Source organism: Cinclus cinclus, chromosome 4, assembly GCF_963662255.1.
Source record: "Cinclus cinclus chromosome 4, bCinCin1.1, whole genome shotgun sequence".
Classification (NCBI taxonomy): domain Eukaryota; kingdom Metazoa; phylum Chordata; class Aves; order Passeriformes; family Cinclidae; genus Cinclus; species Cinclus cinclus.
The window spans coordinates 24,033,381-24,047,194 of NC_085049.1; the positions used below are offsets into that span (position 1 = coordinate 24,033,381).

The 13,814-nt window shown below is 43.4% G+C and overlaps 1 protein-coding gene across 1 annotated transcript; it reads right to left on the reverse strand.

Moving 5' to 3' along the window:
* Nucleotides 1–728: 728 nt before the first annotated feature.
* On the reverse strand, nt 729–12,817 carry NDUFA9 (NADH:ubiquinone oxidoreductase subunit A9). The gene is made up of 11 exons (XM_062491799.1): nt 12,748–12,817; nt 10,470–10,640; nt 9,632–9,729; nt 9,375–9,466; nt 6,871–7,012; nt 6,430–6,532; nt 5,892–5,959; nt 5,689–5,765; nt 4,186–4,281; nt 2,331–2,397; nt 729–1,003 (listed from the first exon to the last, which is right to left on the reverse strand). Exons 1-11 carry the CDS (start codon nt 12,794–12,796, stop codon nt 836–838), a joined length of 1,131 nt encoding a protein of 376 aa, XP_062347783.1. The 5' UTR covers nt 12,797–12,817; the 3' UTR covers nt 729–835.
* Between the last annotated feature and the right edge of the window lie 997 nt (nt 12,818–13,814).

Here is a 13,814-nt window from a genome sequence, read left to right on the forward strand (position 1 = left end):
AAAGCACAGAACTTGTGTTATCAGAATTAAAATAAGGAATCCATGAGAGTACATTTGATACTTCCTTCCATGGTAGGATCAAAAACTCATACTATCACAAGAGCCCACCTTTCTCACAGATTAAACATTAGCAGAAGCAGTTTTGATGTGGGAACAAGATGTGGAAGCTCTTGAAGTTTGAGAAACACTTTGCCCCAGAGTTTCACAGTAGTTGGCAATACAGAAAGAGTGAGAGATTCTGTTCTCTGGCTACATCACTCAGCTGAGGGAGCTGGGGGTCTTTAACCTGGAGAAAAGGAGGCTCAATGCCCTTGTGGCTCTCTGCAACTCCCTGAAAGAAGGCTGGCTCTTTCTTTAAGAACTGTGTTCAGCACAGAAAGCCAAGCTCAAAAGAGCCAAAAACTTAAAACCAGGGCTTTGTCTGAGATCTCACAGCCTGCATAGGCGGCACTTCCAGCAATCCCTACTGGAAAAGGCACATTCTGAGTGACCTAGTCCCAAACTGCAACACTCTTGAAACCATTTGAGCACCTATATCTCAGTGATACACTTGCTTTGAGAGCCAAGGGAGAAAGACAAGTGTTATGACACATTCCCTCTAGTCCCAACCTTCAAAACATTACAATGCTCACCAGCTAAGTAACCATGTTATTTGCTTTTGTGGCAGAGAGAAAGATCTGCATTGCAGTGACAGTCCCCCCTTAATTGAAAAGACAACACTGGTGAAATACAGTTGATATGATTCATATATTTTACTCAGTATGTACACAGTTCTCCAAAGAAGTTGGGTCATCCAAAAGCAGTTTAAGAAGCTTTAAGTATCCCCTGCCACCTATTACATGGGCTGTGTTTTTGGCTTTACTTCCTCCAGCTCAGCGTCCAACCAGCGGAACCTGCGGTGACGGCGCAGGACTTCGATGGCCTTTTGTTCCAGGGGGCTTGGTTCAATCCCCAGCTCTTCAAAACCAGGAAGGTCAGGAAATGTCAAGTCTGTTGTGTGAAACTTCAGCAACAATAGGGAGGGTAAGGAAACAAAAAGATAATTTACTTGAAATGAACAGCTTTAAACCCAATGCAATCATTCTCCTGCCAAAAGAAGTAGAGGAAGAAGAAAGATTCAAACAGAACTGTGGCATAATTACACAAGGTCTTGAGTAACAAGATCTTCAACAGGACGTACAGGTATTCTGCAGCCAGCAAAAAGTCTTTCAGGCTTTAACTGAGGAATAAATACCATGCAGGAAGTGCCTTGCTTTCCTCTCCATACATTATCAGGGAGGTTACTGCACCACAACCACAAAATTAGGCAGAACTCCAAGGCTATTCATAAACTCCAGTTATGGAGTAACTGGATATTCTGACATGTCAAGAAAATGTGTTGAATTGTCACCTCTGGTAGCTTGTCTTGCTCTGTTTATGGTTTAGAACATGGTTCTGTACAGGACAAACAGTTAATTCTATTAGCATATATGCAACCCATACGACTTATATCCTAGAAAACAGATTTCTCTTATGCTGGTGTTACTTGAAAGTTCTTCTAAGTCAAAACCACCCAATTTAGTACAGACTATTTAAGGAAGAAAAGCTTGGAAAGAGGAACAACCAGATCCAGAAGTGACATGAAAGAAATTCCCTCTTCACTACCTATACTACAGCTGACTTGAAGTAGTTGTAGTGGTTTGGTGCAGGCTTATTTTATGAAATGCAACTCAAGAAACTACAAAGGCAACTGGAGGAAAGGTTTTTGGAGATGTTACAATTATATCCTGGGGGACAATCAGGTTAAGTAAGCTATTGATAAACAAAACATATTGAAATTCTACAGCTGCAAAACAATCGGGAGAAAACAGAAAGCACGAAGTTTAGGGAATGTGCATGACTATCTTTGCTAGCCTAGATATATGCCTAATTTTGACACTAATACTTGCCAACTGCTACATTTTCCTTGCTTGCAGTTGTTTTTTTGCAACTTATTTCTCCACCACCAATGCAACGCCCTGAGAAGTCAGGAATAAACATGAAGTGGCAACATTCTCCCAGGAAACGCACTTGAATGTTAATCGAGATTTTGGAATGTGTGCGGAGTGTCAGTTCAACTTCAGTTGTTAAAAACATCTTTCTCTGGATGACAGAAACAATTTTAGTGCATCTAGTGTACATAAACTGACTAAGAGCAGGGAGCACTGCCCCCCTCACTTTGCTCATCCAACCTCTACTTTTGGCTGCTTTCAATTCAAGGTGTTTTCGGGGAATGCAAAGCTACAAGTTGGAGTTACAAACACACAATGAAACATTTCCAAAGTGGCATTTTTGGCTGGTCCCACACTTACCCGATCCACCTTGTCCCGCGTCAACCACGGTTCAAAGGGATTAATCTCAAAGAATCTTGCAACTAAACTGTAAACAGAGGAAATATTGCAAAAGTGCAGTCATTTATCCAGATACACAGAAATCTGGTAAAAATTATTTCAGACTTCATAGACTGTGAGCAAGAGCTTGTTCTGAAGCTGTTCTTGCAAGCTCTGAGTTCATTAAAGCACTAGATGTGCCAGCCACCAAGTTCTTAGTTGTGTTTCTGGTAATTAACTGTTCCTGAATTATTGGATCTTGTATTATTTTACTTTAGATGGGATGGAGAAGCAAATCTCTAGAAGTTAAAATGAGCATTAGTGGGAGCAGAAAGCAAACCCCACATCCAATTCCCCACACACCAGAGGGCTTGGTCTTGCCCCTGCCTTTCATCCAAACTCTTCCCTGCCAGTGTAGGCAGCAATCCAATTAGTCATGAAGCAGGATTCAATGTCTCCAGGAGAAAACATACTTGCTGACAACTAAATGAGTTATCAGCAACGCAAACAAGCTGGTGGAATCTGGAGCAATCTATAAAAAGGGTGAGGACTGGGTATCTGCAGTTTTCAGAAATGAATATTCCCTTGAAAGAAAGAAATCTGACAGGGAAAAGAAAATAATGCTACAGCTCTTGCTCAGTGTCTCGGGATCAACAGCAGAATCTCTTACTGAACAGGTAGGACCTCCTGCTGAAGTGCTCATCTGGCAGGTTAGGGTGCTACTGAGTTATTGCACATAAACACAACCAGGCTCATCTGCCTTTTAGGTGCATTCTTTTCTCAAAAATATGAGCTATCACTTAGTTTAGCCCATAAACAAAAAAGCATTAACATGGACTGCAGAAAATGTGAATAAAGCTAAGAAGCACACACATAGCACCTTTTTAACAAGCTGCTACATGTGTCACCTGAGCCATGTTACAACTTGGTGCCTCTTGCAGCCAATACAGAACAGCCACAACAGTTTAGAATGTGTTACCCATCAGCACTTCCATGGATCCAATGCTGAGTCCTACTGACAGGAAGGTTCTAACTCTGGTGACTGATTAAGCTTATTAATTTGATTTATACAAAAAATGAGGAGGACCAAATAATAACACAGCCCCATCATGCCGAGGGCAACTTCTGAACTGACATTTTCTGTTTGGAGTAGCTCTTCAAAAAGATGTGATTACTCCCTAAAGATCAGGCCCAGGCTCAGTAGCACATTCTTGAGATTGGATGTTAGGGCCTTCAGTCAGCAACATACACACAGATTTTCCTTGTGGTATTATTAAAAAACATTTGGTTTGCCACTAATTTTATCAAATTAGGACCTTTTGATACTTCTTGGCTCAGCAAAGTCATAAAATCATGGAGTCACTTAGGCTGGAGAAGACCTCCAGAATGATCAAGTCCAACCTTTGCTGATCACCACCCTGTCAACCAGACCAGAGCATTGAGTGCCATGTCCAGTTGTTTCTTCAACACCTCCCTGGGCAGCCCACCCCAGTGTTCAACCACCCTTTCTGTGAAGAAATTCTTTCTGATGTCCAACCTGAGCCTCCCCTGGTGTAGCTTGAGGCTATGTCCTCTCATCCTGTCCCTAGATGTCAGGGACAAATGACTCTGGGATGAGCAGCTATGTGAAGCTCACTACAAGCATCCATTTCATGTACCAACTCATCAAATGCAGGCCTGTCCCCGAGCTGAAAGTTCAAAACTGGCTAACAAGTACCTCAGGACTTCTGCAACCCCACTACACTAAATAACAACGGGGCAGAGTATTATATAACCCATGCAAGAGGTATTTATGCCTCTGTGCTGCCAAAACTTACTGAATTAGGGTCCTACTTACTGGTAGAGAGGTCGTGGCAGCGGGTAGGGAATGAAGGGATGGTGGGAAACAGAGTAGATGTACTCAACCATGTCATACAGGAGGTACCGGTGAGGGCTGGAAGGGAAAGCAGCAAACATCACACCTCAGTCAGCTACACTTCAATATTTGCAGCAAGAGAAAAAACCCTCCATCCCCAAGGCTACAAAAAGCCCATTTCTTTAATCCAAGTAATTTGTCAGAAGAGCTCACAGGAGAAGAGGTTTATCCTGGAGGACTGCAGCATGTGGAAAGGCCCATCCTGGAGCTGGGGAAAAGCATGGAAAAGAAGTGGCAGAAAGGAACAGTGGGAATTTGGCTTCTGGTCAAGGCTAACCCATCACAGCCACACTGGATGAACTGTAGTCTGCTTTGAAAGCACACTTGAGTGTGCCTCCTTCCATGCTGATTCCAACTCTGAACTCAAGACTTCCAGCACTGTGACAGCAGTTTGTTCAAGCCCACTTAGAACCCAGAAAGCAAATGGAGAATTAAGGACATATGAATAACAAGACATCCCATCTTTGGTAGGAAATGGCTGCAGGGAAATGGATTCATTTGCCTTTACCGGACTACGAATATCTTCTTCTATTTACAAGCAAGATGAATTGTCAAAAAAATACATTCCTCCTCTCAAAATGGAGAGAATGAAGCAGTCTTCCATCCACATGTTTAAGAGTAACATAAACCACTGGCAATTCCCATTCCTTTCTTGTTCAGATTCCGCCTTCACATTTTAGGCTCTCTAGATGGCTCAGACTGAGCTGTCAGGTATCTCCCCTGGCTTTCCAGGCAATTCTGCTGCCATTCCAAAACATTCTGAAAAGCTCCATGACAGCACAAGAGCACAGTGTTGAGCAGTTTTGATAAACCCAAGGTCTCACATATGCAAGGGTCTGAGGTTACAGGCATGAAAACTGAGCCTTCAACTGACACGTGCTCCAGAAAAGTTCCAACAGATCAGAGGAACATAAAATGGTTTGGGTTGGAAAGGACCTTAAAAAACCATCCCATTCCAACCCCTTCCATGGGCAGGGACACCTTCCACTGTCCCAGGTTGCTCAGAGCCCCACCCAACCTGGCCTTGGACACTGCCAGGGATGGGGCAGCCACAGCTTCTCTGGGCAACCTGTAAATCCAGTCTCTAACTGTAGCTCCACTGCCTCTAAGCCATTCTAATTCCAGGTGGTTTCCACATAGCTTTACCAGAATGTTTCCCAAATCCATGTTGTCTAGCACGTTTTCCAAGCTGTCTATTTCTTTGTGTGTACATGTATCACATGAAGTGCAGTGAGGCCCAGATTAGTATTTTCAGAGTACTCACAGTAAGAGCTTGAGCCATTTTTCCTCCCAAAAAGGAGGTGGAATTTATTGCAGCTCAAACTGTGTGCATGGATAGAGAAATTAAATGTACTGTGCAGCATGCCAAAAAATGATACCAGAAAGATGTACTATAGTTAATTAGAATCAGAAGAAGTGACCTACCCAGCCAAGGCATATGTTTTTCCTTTTGCATCAGGATTCTTAATTGCATTAATAATTGCCTTTGCTACATCAACCACCTGTGAGGAACAAATTCCAGCAGTTACTAAGAGAAAACAGGAATGCAAACATTCCTCTTTCAGAGGTGTTTTACAGACCAACACACTCACCAAGGATTTGGGACTGGGATTTCATGGAAAACTTACATAGACTGGTTGCTTGACTGTTTTTTTGCCCAGAGAAATAAGAGGCACACCACCAAACCAGCGCATGTCTGACAAAAAAGAGAAAATCTGGGAATCTTTTCAGTACCTGAATGACCAAGACATTTTACACCACAATGAATGTGGATCTCTTCTGAAAACTGACCCTGCTATTAAAAAAAAAATAGGACTGGCAAGAATTCCCAGCCAACTGCAACAGCATTTTTTTCAAGACACATTTAGTTTTCATATTAATAGAAATAAGAGGGCTAAGAGTTAGTCCTCACCTAGCTTAGAATGGCTAAGTACACACCCCACCTCAAAATAAAATAATTACAACAATAAAAACGAAGGACAACATCTAACTAGATGGAGAAAGAATTCTGTCAAGAAATGAGAATTTAGTATGTTGCTATGTATCCCACACATTCCTGATAAAAACACACCGGTCTGCTTTTCAGCAGCAAATCCTATTTTCTCTCTGTTCTCTACAGGCAGTTAGACAAAACATACATGGGTTTATTATTCCAAGAGTACATACTTGCATAATGATTGAGAAATCGGTCCTCTCTCCCAAACATCTCAGAGGGCTTCAAAATTACAGCATCTGGAAATTCTTCCCTCACTACTGTCTCTCCAACAGCCTATCAATTAAAATGAACACATCCATTAGATCCATGCTGAACCAAACAGAAGTGAATGCCTTTCATAACAGAGGGCATCCTTGACTACAGAACTGAAAGGAATGGTGCCATCAGTAGCACAAGAATTATTTATATCTAAGCCATTTGATCCTTGAGATGCTGCACTAAGATAAAGGTCTCACAGAAAGCCCAAACATTTCTCAGCTGCAGAGAAGAATCTTCAGTAAATTCCATACACTGATTTCTGCCAAACAGACCCAGCTAGGGGGGAAAACCAAACCCAAACCAAACACAAAGTACATTCTCAGCAAATATATTTAAGTGGATTCCAGACTTACTTTGTTCCTGAGGTATTTGGAAGGACTCCTCATATTAGCATTCAGGTGAGAGATATGAATGAACTTTTCCACACCCGCTTCCTTACTTATCTGTGCAATACTTTGAGGAATATTTACAAATTCATCTTCAAATTTGAAGTTTCTAGAGCAAGGCAAAACCAAAATGTTACTTTAAGACTAATCAACAACAGCTGCAAAAAAGCCAAAAAACAATCATTATGTATTACCTGAAAGTATTATCAAAAACCTATACTGACATTCTTTGATAGAAACAAGATTTCCCTTCATGATGGATTCTTCATGTAACAAAAATCAGAGGCAAGCGAAATTGCAACTTTAATCCTCAATTTTAGCTTCTCTTCCTTTTCACCTGGTAAGATTAAATCAGTATGAAATATCCTCTTGCCCACTTGTCTGTGAAAAATAGCAAACTCCCAGTGAAAGTGAAAACAGGTTGTTTTTATGAAAAGAAGCATCTTGAACTCCTGCATCTTGAACTCTGAGCAAGGCTGTGCTTTTACAAATCCTGTTCAAGACTTGCCTTGATTTAACACACTTAATTGCACTACAAAGAAGAAGCTCAAAACTTCTGAGCTGCACAAGTCAGGGGGAAGCAGACAAAAACAAACCAGAGATCGTAAAGGTGCTCATGCAAATGGAAAAATAATTTGTCAGAGCATTTAGAACCAATTCAGAGCTAAAAGGGACTTCCAGGAGAAGCAAGAAATCCTCCCCTCACTGTATGACATTCAAGGGGCCTAAATTAGGAGGTTATACTGTGAACCAGTTTGGTATCTGATCAAGAACAATACAGAAGCTCTGTCTCCATGCAGAACTGACATTATAGGCTGCCAACAATCCCAAAATTCTTTCCAACTATCCCAAGACTGCAAGAAAGAGAACTGGCTTCTCATGTCATTGTATTGGCCCTATAAGCACCCCTGCACCTTGACCATTTGCTTTGGATAACAACCATCCTATCCAAACACCTCCTTCTGTGTCCTTATCTCCTCCCACAGCTCTTCAGATCCCTCTGGAGTCCAAAGAAAGCCTTAAAAATACGAAGTTATTTTTGAGCCTTCAATAATTAATCTGATCCTGGGAACCATCACTCCTGCTCTGCTCACCAAAACAAATTTAGAAACACACGAGAATGAACAACATCCCTCCTGTAACCATGGAGTTTCAAACAACACAGTACACACAGAGGAGCCTGGACACAAGTACAAGGCAAGGAGGAAAGTATTTTCATGGCAGGCTTTGCTTATTTTGACTGATCTCGCCATCTAATCTTACCTTTCTTCCTGTCCAAGTTTTTCACAGGCTCTGGGATGATTACAACGATTACTCTGACCTCGCGTTTAACAAACCAGAGAACTTTATCTCAGGATTTCAGCACCACCACTGACATCCACATGCATAAAATACGTGATTAAAACATTTGTGCCACACAGTGGTTAACTTCTGTAATGTCCAAAAGTTTTAAACATGGACCAAGACTCATCTGTTTGAATCTATTGAAACTGAACAGAGAATGAGGTTTGGGGATTTTTAAACAGAATAAAGCTTTCTGTTGTTGACCTCACATTTCCTTTTAATAATAAAAGAAACTGTCTTTTTTATAAATCATACTTTTTATACGAGTCCAGAAATTTTGAGCATCAAAGGGCTGTTCAGGAAAAAAAGGGCAACAGAAGCATTAGGTTTGTAAACACGATACTTACGTTTATGTCTACTACAACAGCAAAAATTATGCACCGTATAAAGGCAAGTCTCACCATTAAATTTTTGTCTGGTATTTCTGCACAAGGCTTTAAATAAAAGCATAATTGCATGAACACACACACAGAGAAGGTGGCTCTATAGGTATTTTTAATCCAAAATATGGAAATTTTGAAATTGATTTCAAAAAGGATCTATTCTCAGAAATTATTATCAAAGAATGCTTCTGTAGCTAATATTGTCTATGGCAAAAGTCTATCAAGGAATGATGTTGTTAGTCATAACCTTGGGGACTCTCCATCAGCTGCTCCTGTTTGATCATGCCTTTTCCTAGCAGGCTACAACTCATCACTATGTCCAAGTTACAGGATGAAATCTTACTTTTGTGACAATGTAAATATAAATATAATGTAAATACGAGTTAAATATAAATAAAATGTCAATGTAAATACAAATATAAGAATTTAGTGAGGCTCTGTCATCTATAGGAAGGCACTCAGGGAACACCTATGAGGTATGTGAAAGTAGCACATTTGAATTTTTTGACAGAACTAAAGTTGTACACTGGAAAATTTTGGAAAGAATGCACTTCTCCAAAGCAGACCACAATCAGGACCTGAGTTAACCATTTAAAGAAATTCCATATGCAAAATATTGGGGTTGCCTTTTCACAGAAGCCAAGAACAATGGCAACATCACTGCACGCACATGCTGTGATACATGGCTACAATACCTGGTGCAAACCCATCACATACAGGAAAAGAAAAAAAAAGGAAAATTACTTTGTTTCCCATTCTTTTCCAATAAGATTAATGACCACATTGCTGTGTTGCACGGCTCTTCGGATGGAATCTTTGTCTCGACAGTCCCACTCCTGCAAGCAGAGCATCAAATGGGGAAAAGATGAGAATGTGCAAACAGGCATCACCAAAGCAAGTTTTTTCACACCATTAGAGGCTAGACATCAGCTGGAGTTGTGTCTTTGAGAAGGATTACTTTTACAGCCAGGGGTTTGTGTTTGATCTCAAGCCAGACTCACCATGAAGAGAAGCTGCCCCAGGTCGCCCATGGGCCGCAGATACATCAGATCATACTGATCACAGCGATAGGGGATGATGACCTGAGAGCCAATGCGACCTAAAGGGCCACAAAAACCCCAAGGTTTCAAACAAATACATCTCTTTAAGTAGATGAACTTCTGAATAAACAAAGCTCCCTTTCTTCCCCCAGCATTAAACCACTACAATTAGATACAGGCATCTTGAATGCTTATCTGCAAAGCTAAAAGGAGAACAGAACTAAGACTCTTCTTGTAATTCAAATTCTTAAACAGGATTATTTCCTTAATATTTCGGCTTTTAAGACCAAATGACAAAGCTTGTTAACAAACAACAACAAAAATGGTGTGTCCTATAAACATAGCACAATGCAAAAACTGGAACATATACAAGGATATTTACATGTTTTAAGTTGCATGAAAAGAAAGAGGAGGAAAAAGCAGCATGGATTATTTTCCAAAATTTAAATTCAAAGGGGCAATTTTGAATAATTCCAAACAAACTACTGCAAACCTTTTAAAATGTCCTAATAAAGGTAAAACCAGAAGAATCTAATACATGCTGTAGGTCTCCTCAGACATGCATTCTATAGAGGGGTAAGACTTCTTTTAATGACCTTAACCCTCAAAAGCTCCAAAACCTCCTTGATTAAAACATTTTTACTACTTGTCACATGCTGGAACTTAAGCAGACTGCAAAGCACTTTTAAGATCCACAATGTCAGAGACTTCTCCATCACCCTGCAACCTAAAGACTAATTAGTTTCATTACACATTTGTTTGGGTAGTTTTTTCAATCAATACTCCTTGTGAGCATTACCTAAGCGGTTGACAACGTATCGTCCCAGGAAACCTGTGGCTCCGAAGACAGTGGCCACAATGCCACTGACAGAGGATCTTCCACTTCTCCCATGAGGGATCACAGCGTGATGGACCTGACGGTGCTGCTGCAACACTGATGGTGCTGCAGTCAGGAGAGAAATTCCATGGCCTGCAACGTGGAACAGGACAGAGTTTGGGAGTTTAATTGAGATTTGGAACTGCTAATTCACAGCTTATATAGGTTCTCTATATCTCTCTAATATTCCACACTGACATTCCTGATGGGCTGTTTCAGAGATATCTGGAGAGGTCAGAGGGGAGCAGGCCTGGGAAGTTGTTGGTAAAGTTAAGGACCAAACAGAGACAAGGAAGGAGCAGACAAAGGTTATAATTTCTTAAAGAGCAAATAAAGCTTACTGTGACTTTAAGGTGAAGCAAGTAAAGAATACTCAGCAAAAATGTAAAATTGAGCAGAGGAAACGATCCTCCTGTACCACAGCTTTGCAGCGAGGAGACAGGGAGAGATGCAAAGAGCCAGATCCATGATACATGGGTTGCTGCCTCAAAGCTGTTCCTTTCCTCAAGGAGCTAGGAAAACTTGGGAGCCATGGAGGCAGGACATCATTAGGATACTGATATACAGAGCACGTGGTGACAGGACAAGGGGGAATGGCCTCGCACTGACAGAGAAGTTAAATGGGGTATCAGGAAGAAATTGCTCCCTGTGAGGGTGGTGAGGCCCTGGCACAGGTTTCCCAGAGAAGCTGTGGCTGCCCCATCCCTGGAAGTGTCCAAGGCCAGGCTGGATGGGACTGGAAGCAACCTGACACTTATACACTGTGGAAGGTGTTATCCCAATGTGGTTAGGAACTACCAGTTACACAGGGACACTGACACTGCAGCCACAACAGTCAGAAGATCAAAAAGATAGTGTGTGTTGAGGCATAAATTATATTCTGTTACCTCAGCTGGCAGAACTCAAACCACAAAGTCCAACCAGATTTCAGCACCTGAAGGAGGTTCCTTGCTACCCAGAAGTCTCCTACTCCATCCCTGTTCTCTCCATACCCCACAAACTGGGAAAAGATATTGCATCTCCAATTTTGTCCTGAAAGGTAATTTGAGAGCCACTGAAAGTTAAAAAAAATAAACAATAATTTATATCTTTCAACTACTCAGTGGCTTTTTTGCTGTTACTTCTGCAAAAATTACGGTGGCAGGCTCTTCATAATGCCTCTTTGCTGTCCTACCAACAAATAATATCTAATTACTGTTTTGTTTTCTCCCACTTTTGTATTCCCCTGTTGTGCTTATCTTATGCACATATTTAGTGATGAACACCTTTCCTTGTTCTATAACTCTATGAGGTCTGGCTGCCATAAATTATCATCAGCTATGGTTATATGCCCAACCATTGCCTCAAATTCCACTTTCTAGAGAAGCTGTAGCTACCTCTGGATTCCTGGCAGAGCCCAAGGCCAGGCTGGATGGGGCTCCGAGCACCCTGGGCTAGTGGAAGGTGTCCCTGCCCATGGCAGGGGATTGGAACCAGATGATCCTTAAGGCCCCTTCCAATCCCAAGAATTCTGTCATTCTATGACTTAAAGTGCAAATATCCGCAGCGAACCCAAAGTGCTTTTTTCCTCTACCCAAAAGCTTGTTTATCCCTGTTCTCCCCTAACCCCATGAACTGGAAAAAGACAGCACACCTCCCTCTTTGTCCTGAAAGGCAGTCTGACAGCCACTTAGTTAAATAAAGAACACGCTGCTTAAAAGGATATTAAAATCCTCCCTGCCCTTTCCCAACAAAACCCGTCTGCCATCTCCAACGTTACTCAACTTCAGAGTGTGGGCAGAATCAACTTAAACGGAGGCAAAGACCCAAACGCACGCTTCAAATACAATATTGGCAGCTGATCTTTACCACGGATCACGGCCCAAAGGTCACAGTCACCTAAGAAACGGCAAAAGGAACCCAAACTTTCAGCTTACAGGTCAGTGACAGCCCCAGCGCGCCACCCGCAGCTACATCCCGAGCCCCTTGTGCTCCAAGCCCCAGCTCCCCGAGGAGAAGGGAGGCACAAACACGATCGTTTCCGCGCCCCCCAGAAAATTCTCGGCAGCTCCTCTACGGTGCGAGCTCGCCTCGCGCAGAGCCAGGAGCAGAGCGCGTCCCTGGCGGGGGCAGAGCCACCGGGCCGAGCTCACCGAGGTGCGGCGGGAACAGCGCGGGGCCGGGCCGGGCCGGGCCGGGCCCGTGAGGGGCTGACACTCACCTGCCCTTGGCAGCCGCAGCCCGCGGGCCCCGCTCGCCGCCGCCGCCATCTTGTGCCTTCCTGAGGCCGGGCGGCGCGTGCGCGGGGCCGCGGGCGCAGTGCGGCTGCGCGGGGCGGGGCCGCCGGGAGACCCTCAGGGACCGCGGGATCCCCCGAAGGTTCGGGCTGCCCGCGGGGCCGCCGGTTCTGTTAAAAACTCACGGAGTTCATTAACGCGGGAGAGACTGTGGGGGTTAGCGAGGCCAATCTGTGGCCCAACACTGCCGTGTCAGCCGGGCTATGGCACTGCGTGGTGCCTCCAGGGTTTTTTCAGCATTTCCGGGTGTAATGGTAACTCCAGGGACGGTAGCTCCACCGCCAGCCTGAGCAGCCTATTCTTGTGTCCGCGAAAGAATTCTTCTTTAAGTGAAGAAGTTCTTCGTGGTGTGCAACCCGAGCCTCTGTGGCCGTTCCCTCTTGTTCCCTGGGAGCAGAGCCCGACCCCACCTGGAACTGCTTCGGGTTAGCGGTGGATGGGATGCTGTACGTGGCTGAGAAGGAAAGTGCGAATCCCCAGTGTGTTTGGCTTGTTAACAGACGGCGGGGGAAGGTGAAGGTCTGGCTTTTCCCTGGGCACTGTCACCACTCATAAAACCAGCCGTACGATGGCGATGTGGGCTTGCAAAAGAAGGAAACGCTCCTGGCCTTGCTCTGAACCGCTCCAAGTGCCGAGCCAGGCTGAAAACGTCACTGCTCTCCAGTCCACTGTGTCAGGACAAAAAGGTTTCACTGATCTTCCCCTCCCAAGTACAAACTCTTAATTTGTGTCGCATTCAAACGGCAACACGAACTCCTCTGTGCAAATGAGTGTTTTCATTCTGGCGGAGTCCAGCTACAAACTTGAGACCATCTGGCAAAAACACAGCACCCAAAAGTGGCAGCTGAGAAAGCTCTTGCTGCTTACAACTTCAATTGTACCCGAAGAGCTGCCAGTACACACCCTACTGTCTGCACTTTCCTTCTCAGCTCTGTGAGCCATCATGATCCTTCAGTCTCATAGAGCCAGGATCCAAATGGAACAGCACCAG